The sequence below is a fragment of the Nestor notabilis genome, unplaced genomic scaffold (assembly GCF_000696875.1).
Source record: "Nestor notabilis isolate BGI_N333 unplaced genomic scaffold, ASM69687v1 scaffold33376, whole genome shotgun sequence".
Classification (NCBI taxonomy): Eukaryota; Metazoa; Chordata; class Aves; order Psittaciformes; family Psittacidae; genus Nestor; species Nestor notabilis.
Window position 1 is genome coordinate 1 of NW_009932016.1, and position 8473 is coordinate 8473.

General features: G+C 37.8%; 1 protein-coding gene across 1 annotated transcript; it reads left to right on the forward strand.

Moving 5' to 3' along the window:
- The first annotated feature begins 383 nt into the window (after positions 1-383).
- Positions 384-8155, forward strand: LOC104407017 (chromosome unknown open reading frame, human C1orf146). The gene is made up of 5 exons (XM_010016174.1): positions 384-452; positions 2421-2514; positions 3626-3794; positions 6594-6672; positions 8036-8155. The coding sequence occupies exons 1-5, from the start codon at positions 384-386 to the stop codon at positions 8153-8155; spliced, it is 531 nt and encodes a 176-aa protein (XP_010014476.1).
- The last annotated feature ends 318 nt before the right edge of the window (positions 8156-8473 follow it).

Consider the following 8473-nt stretch of genomic DNA (forward strand, 5'->3'; position numbering starts at 1 on the left):
GCAGGCTTCCCAAAAGTGTTGCCGTGTGAGAGATGCACGGTGCAAACATTCCTTAGTCTTAAGTGTTTTGAGGAGTGTTTTTCTGAAGTCGTTTATTCATTATGCTGCTCCCCCTGTCAGGTCTTACACAGGAAGCCCTCTTGGGTACAGATTTTTGAAAGCCATTTTGGTATCGCACTACTATCTTAGTTCAGTGGTAGCAGTAATCTATATGTACTTTGTAGAATTTCAGGTTTTAACCTAATCTTTTAATGGATCTGTGTGCCTTAAACATTTCGCCTCTTTAACTGGCAGGTAATAACTTGTTACCTTTCTTTACCCAAGCTTTTCAGAAGGTAAAACCTGAGATTTCACTGCAGAGCCACTATAAACGCTTGTTAAAAATGACAGAAACCAGTGGGCAGGAACAGTCAAGATGGATAACAACAGTTATTATGAGTGCAGCTCTCCAGGTATAGTACTACTTCTCAAAAGCAGCATCTGATTCACTAAGAAGTGCTGAAAGAAGCATTTCCTATATTCTATATGTGAAAATCTTGCATGCAATGTGAATCAATACAGTTTTTTGAACATAAAACAGTGCTATTAGCCTGCAGTTGCTTCTGCTATAGTACTGGTTCTTTCCTGTGTGTGTGTGTTGATTTTCTCATAGCTACTTCTCTATCTATTTAGTATTCTTGCCACCTGCTATTCTGAGTTACACTGCTTTAGGATTGTCCTCCTGACTCATCATTTCTGCACTGATGCAGCTTTCAATTAGCACTGTAAATAATTCCATCAGAAATGTGTTTATTTCTCTGAATTTCTCCCTAGACACTTTATTTTCTACTACACACTATGAACATCGAGGTAGATGATTAGGAAGTGTGCAATTCAGTTTAAAATAGCGAGAGTTACAGATACTTATGTGTATTTGTATCTGTTAACATCACAAGCCTAGACTGTGTTCCTCAGTAAAGTGAAAGGGTATGTCAATGAGCTGGTAATTAGTTTCTGCACCTAAGGCCAATTTCATGCCAGCTGGCAGGAATTCAGAGGCATGAGGGCTTTGATTCACCAGCAAGGATGTCTTGTGGTTGGTTGACAAGGTTATCATCCCATCTCTGCAGCATAAATGGGTGAATGGTACTGAAGTAATTCTTGAATCACCTCAGTTTACAAGCCTGTCCTTATTTGCCTGCTTGTCTTGGAATGGCAGCCTGTAAGCTGTTCCAGATTGAGAACTGCTTCAAGAGCAACTTAATCCATAATATAGTGACAGGTATTGGAGGGCAGTGATCTCATCAGCTGTACCAGCATAACTCACTCCTGAGCGTCCCACCTCTAGTTAAAACTACTGCTGTCAGTAAGGTCCCCCTGTGAGCTCCCCGGTGAGTCTCTCCATGTGGAAATAGCTAAACACAAATCTAAGATGGCTTTTCCTTTACAAAGTAGTGCTTTGCACCAGTTTTGGTTACCAGCTTTCTCTTTTCCCTCTGCAGCTATACTTCTCTTACAGCTGTTACTTGTATTTGTGCATTAAATAATTCACTGTCAACAGTGGCTTAGAAGCAGAGTTTTTCCAAAATTGTAGTTATAGTTCATAACCAGCTGTCATTGAGTGTTCCTTTTCCAGACCAATTGAAAGCGTAACATTTCTGGTTACTGTCTCCTTCAGGGTTCACTTGCTATCCTGACTTTATTTTGTACTCCAGCACTAAATCATGACACTTCCCTATGTAGGCTGGTTGGCTGTATTTTAAATGGGTAGGTTAAAGAACATGCTAGTAGCTAAAAAAGGATTCAATGATTTAACCTTTAAAATGTGTTTGAGCAGCTTCTCTACAACATACTGCAGAAATGCTTTCTGCAGGCTGAAAAATATATTCAAGCCCACTCCATTCTGTAGATGATCATGTTGCACAGTGCAACGTTCCAGTTTGCCTGAGTGGATTGCATTCTGTCAAAAGGCTTTAAAGAAAATCATGTCCCATACAGATTTTTGTGAACTATCTTCCAAATGAAATGCTGACATCTGTGGAAATAATGCAGGCTAATTAACTGCAGTCATAGAAACACACTACTGCATGTTCCTCACTGCTGCAAATCCTCCTGTAGCACATCTTACAAAAATAGACTGTAAAACGTTTCAGCCTCTTTCTGTATTATGCGAGAGTTTCCTGAGGCAAACCAAATCTATGCATCCAAAATTGCCTTTCAATGTTTGATAACCTCCAATGCAAATAGTTAAAAATTTCATTAACTGAACAAGTTTAATTAACATTTTACTGCCCTTTTATTGCTAGTGGAATGAAAAATACTTTTTAAACCACAGTGCTGAAGTTCTATCTATAGTGGTTCAGACAGTGCTTTAAGAATATTTCTACTAAGTTTGTTGGCTGAAAACATATTTTAAAAGTAACCTTTTGAAATTTATTTAGAGTCATGAAATTTCTACAATTCTACAGAGGCAACAGCACCGAGTTCGATATTCAGAATCAGTGGAAACTGGATCCGTGATTTTTTCTCTTTCTGGTACAGCACTTTGAGTTTATGCTTTTAAACTTGTTAACTGTAATGAGGTACAAGATCAGGCCCTGTTGTAGGCTACACTGAACTGAATAAAACCTGCCTTGTTGGAATGTCATGCAGTAATGGAAGGAGCTGTGCTATGATTAGATGTAAATCACGGGAGGGGGCAGAGGACTTTGGGGATGAAAGATTGTTTTGTACTTTTTTTGGACATCTTGTAGAACATTACATTACATCACATCACTACATTAGATATGGTGATCATCAGCTGAGCTGTTCAGTAGATTCTTGTTATAATCGAGCAAGCACACTGAGTGCCACTCACATGTGAGACAGCCATCAAGATCTTTTGTATTCCTGGTGGTAAACACAAGAGTGAACCAAGACCCTGAGCTTTCAACTTCCAAGTTGAGTTTGCAGAGCTGGTGGTAGCAGAGGAGTTAGGGAAAAGATTTTAAGCAAGTTTGATTAGGAAATTGCTCAAACTGCAAACACGAAATATTTATCCTTCCCTTTTAGAGCAGATGCTTTAGACAGGCAGACAAAATCTTTTATCTTAAGTCTTCCTGAACTATAAGGACTAACAAGGCACACATTGGCCTAGGCTTCTGTAGCCTCAATTGTTAAGCCTTCTCAACTTTTTATTTTTCCCTTTCAGAATAATTTCCTTGACAGGGTTATGATTTCATTTTTCATGACAGACATGAAATTAAGTCACTAGTTTAAGTGACTTTCAAGATGTTTCTCTCATTTAGAAACAGGACTTGCTGAGCTCTTCAATCAGTCTTTGCATTTGCCCTCAATTCATTCCATTGTGGCAATTGCTTTCAAAGGCATTCAGATGTCTGTACTACGAGTGTATTGAACAGTTGGAGATTCCTTGATGTTTTGGTAGAAAATAACCTCTGAGTTACTTGGTTTATCTTCAAATTACTAGTCATCACTGGCCAAATCTCGTGACTACATTTCACTGTCAAGGTGTGTAAATTAATCTGTGGCCTTTGTTCCACTGCCTTTTAAACTACTGGTTAAAGAATTCTGCTTCCTGGTTTGTGGTGAGAACTTCATCACACTGCTGCCACGACATGTACATTTACATCAGTTTCTTCAATAGGTGTTGCATTTATACTGTCAGACATTCAAGACCTGCTTATGACAGGGGAAGAAGAGTTTTCCCAACGAATTCAGAAGTTCATGAGCATTCACCGGAACAGCTTTTTGGTTTTGTCAGCTGCTCTTCATGGCCCAGAAGAATGGAATGTTATGTTTAGGATTCAGAAAAGGTATGATTTCAACTTCAAACCAAGCTGTTTATTGCTAGGAATAAATGAAAGAGCAGTCCTAGATTTGGGAAGATTATTTTAGGAATTATTTTCAAGAACATGAATTTTATTTTGCTAATGCACTGGAAAATTATTTGAAGTGTATGTTTAATAATGGCAAATGAAAAGAATGCTAAGTGAATCAATCTGACATGTCATAGGTAACAGAAGAGGAGGTTCCTCAAAACGTACCAAATAACATCCCCTTCAATCACTTTATGGCTATGTAATTGAATTCTTTCTGAAGTTTTCTCTCGAACTGGAAAGTAAGGCAATTTTATTGGCTCTGGCAGCATCTTTTCATGGTCATGTTCAAAATGGAACAGGCAAGATTCTGACATGAGAAGAGGCTTTATAGTAAAGTACAGATTCTTTACCAGCTTTTAAAATCTGTTTACTTGGAACGGTGTCTATTATACAGCCCTGGAACAACTGAAATAATCAGTGTTATTTTAAAACAAAAGTACAAACCTGGTTTGTTTAAAATGGTATCTGTGATTTCTATTGAAGCCTGAAAACATGCATGTTTCAGTACACACCTGCTGACAACACTTACCAGATTGTGCTCGTAGTCAAAACTGGTTCCTGGTAGGTACAGTAGTCCTAACTGCAGCTGATTTTCACTCTTGACATCAAAGAAATGACTATTCTAATGGCTCCTTTGATCTTTACCTCCTTGAAGCTGGCACCAGTTCCGTTAAATCCTGGGCACGCTGCCAGATGCTGATGAGCAGCAGAGTGTGGGGATGAAATGCAGGAAATCTATTACCCACTTGTGAAAATTCCATACATTTTCATGAGAGCTCTCAAAAGCACTGCCACCATTCAGCTAGAACATGTTATTCCGCTGATGGCAATGCTAATTCTCAATCTACTAGTGATTGTGTACACAGATTTTGTGCATGTGTCGATCAGTAACAACCATGGTGCTTTGAAGCTGTATTCCAGTTGGCAAGTCAGTCATTTTATCAAAATAAAAATAACACTTTAGCCATTGCAGGCCATAACCAAATAGATGTTGACAAGGCACAAGTGCATTAAGGTGCAGGTACTTCTTTACTACCTGGCAGCTTGGAGTTCTGCTATTGTACGTAAATCACTGACTGAGCTTTTGCATTGCTGGGGTTCAAACTTGTGCCATGTTCTCTCAAACTACAAGTCACCTGTTGGATTTGTTAAAACACAAAGACTCTTGGTATTTTCAGGTCTTCCTGGATTATTGTTTCTTTCTGCTTACCTATGTTTTTGTTGCAGTTGGGGAAGGATTTTTTTAATTAACAAGGGTTGTTGCTCAACAACATGGACACTTAATGCAGGGTTGCACATATCATGGGGGGAAGTGGCAGAAAAGCTATCTTTATCATCACAGCTCCAGTGAGCGTCCCACTAGGAGCCTCAGTAAAACTGGATGTTAAATTTTAAACCCCTTGGAGGAAAGACCAGCCATGTGTTCTAACAGCCTGTATTCTGCCTGGTGATCAAATTAATAAAATACAGACTAAATTTAGACCCACTGTAACTGGAAGCAAAACTACTGATAGAAATGGGTTTTCATGAATCCAGGTCAGTACACATCACTGTTTCTTTGTTCTACTTTGTTTATTCACATTTTGCTTAGCCCATTGCTAGTATTGGCAAAGTTGCACCTATTTATTTCTCTAATCCCTAAATGTAAATCAAAGCACAGTTTCTGCATGAGATTTTAGCAGGACTCAACAATGACCCGAGTACCTCCTCTTGGGGAAGGACACTGCCTGTACATTTATTTTTGCTAATTAGAAGAATGGGCAGCCAAGTTTGGCCCAGCTATCTACCCAGCATGGGTCTTAATGTGATTGAGTCCAAGTCATCAAGCAGACTGAGGGGAAGAGCAGGTGGCAGTCACAAGGGGAGGTCACAGGGGAATACAACTGAGCAGCTGGGCACTTCCTTTGGATTAAGTTTTTGATCATTTAAAATTCCTCCTTTTCTGTGGTTAAGCCCTTCTGATACTTTAGCACACAGCAGCAATGCTCACTTTTGGTGTCATTGCTACAACACACTTGAGATACAAGTCTTAAGGAGCAACTCTGTGCTTGCCTAAGCTTTGATCTCACTCTCCCTCCCATGACTGCACTGAATGACAACACATGGTAGGATTTTAAAGCTGCAGATTTCATCCTCAAGAATGAATGCATATGAATAAGGTTATTTATAGAATGAATTTTGGGTTAAATTATTTGAATGAGCAAGTCTTTACAATAAATTCTTAGCTGAATTATCCCATTATCTTAATCGCAGCTGACGTGCAGATTGCTATATTTAGATGCTACACTAAAAAGATTTAGTTCAGATACTTCAAATGATGTATTTTTAGCACAGTTGTTTTTAGATACTTTCCTGTGTTTTTCCAAAGCCATTAAAAAAAACCCTGAACACTTTTTACTGGCACTGAGAATGGACAGTCTTCAATACAGCAGGAGAGGGTTCAGTTCTCTCTGAATGTACACATGCTTAAGAAGCGTTGACTGATTGTCAAACAGCCCTAGAAGAAGAAATGAGCCCTTCCAAATCCCACCTAAACAAGTGGTCCAGAAATGGGACAGATGGCTATACAAACCACAGGAACTCTGCAGGGGCCTTTAATGAAGGCAATCTTCACTGTACTTGTGAAGGCACAGCAAGAAGTTGTTTCCATCGTGTGGGAATGCTTTTTGAGTTTTGTGGCATCATAAATTAAATGTGCTTCTAAAAGTAACCTTGATTTATTTTGATGTGCAGATTCCTGGGCAGTAATTTACGTATAATACCAGTTCATAACAGTGCTGAAACTGTTAAGTTAATGCTAACTATAGCTAAGGTAAGTCTGGTTGCATATTCTCAAAACTATTAGCTCTTCTGAGTTATATTAGCCAGGAAAAGCTAAGAACTATAAAAATACTTATTTTTCCCTAAATGGAACTTTTTGGGTCATATTTACCACAATCCATTAAATACATGGAGGTAGGACCATTACTATGATACTTTAACAATAAAGACTCAGCTAAAGGCAATTTAAAAAGCTCTTAATAGCATCTGTGAAGACAAATTAGATATTTAAGAGCTAATTTGGCTTTTACTTACCACTGTTAAGTTAGGACGTCTTCATTTACTAGTACAGAAGCAGCATGAGATCTAAATATGTAATGACTTGAAGTAAAAATGCCAATCTGAAGACTCTAGTTACCTGTGGACTTTAATGATGCACATACTACTATATTATTCCTACAGCTTAATGAGTGTAATTTATCTGTGTATCTGTGAGATATCCTATATGCACAACACACAATTAAACCTATTTACTGAACATCTTTAAAGAACATGAAGATTTTAATTTAGATACTCACTTTAACAGTCTTAGCAGCATCCTCTGTACTAAAAATAAAAAGAGCAGGCTGAATGACATGCTAGGAATCAACTATGAATTTACATTTTATCCGTTCCTGAAGTGGGCATCTCAAAATAAGCAGCATTAACCTACTCAGAGTATTCATCATTTTTAAAGTATGTATGCTACATCTCACTTACTAAATGGCAAAAGTTGTTAAATACTCATTACAGTGTTGAATACTGTACTTAAACTTTTTAAGGTATCTACTGATGTCTGGCCCAGACCCTTAATACAGCATTAACCTAAAAGCTTTTAAGATTACTGCTGATCCTATAAACTTGAATTTGTTTTTCAACTTGTTCAGAATGTTTAAGCCAAACTCCCACAGAAGAGCCCCATAAGAAGTGATGATAGTACAGATCACAAAGATACTGGTTGCTGTTAAATTATTTCTTACCAATGCAGTGCAGAGCTAGTTTAATGCGCTCATCTTTTGCCGGAGAATCCCTAACTGGTATAGGGCCTAAAAATGAACTTTTGGCCTTGGTATTGGCCAAGAGAGCAATACCATCCAACTAATCCTGAGCTACCTACCCAACTCCTGTTGAAATACTATCCAGATAATCAGATGCAGTGCTGACAGGACTGGTTATTTTAAGACTGGTCTTGCACCTGAGGGGATACATCAGATCACCTCTGTGTACATCATTCCTGAAAATCTGTTTCAGAAAAGAGGCTTCAGATTTCACTGCTGATTAACTTCACATTTGTTGTATTTGAAAAATAAGATGTTGAATATTCTATTACCTAAGAGTTACTGTGTCTTACTCAGAATATTTTTCTTTCCTCCAAGATAACTTCCAAGCCACGAGCAGATGATATTCGTTACAAAATGGCAATGACAAAAGCCCAAATAATAGAAAACAGTCCAGTTTGGAAGATGCTTCAGGAGTACCAGTTGCAGTGTAATTGATTTAGTATTTGGGGGTTTTATTCATAAATAGTGGCTACATTTTACACAAAATATAGAAAGTTCTTTAAAATATAGTGACATTTCAAAAGACTGTATATACAGCTTATGCATTTGGAATGAAAATTCATATTAAATAACTATACAGTGAAAAATACCATACTTTATACCAAATGTGCATTGTATAGAAAAAAAAGTGGTTTACCTGCACTGTAGAAGAGCCATCCTCATTTTTAACTCGATTCTGAACTTAGGAGCTCATCTGCTTATAGTAATCTTCCAAAATGCTTAAGCTATCTGAAGGACAACTTTATCATTAAA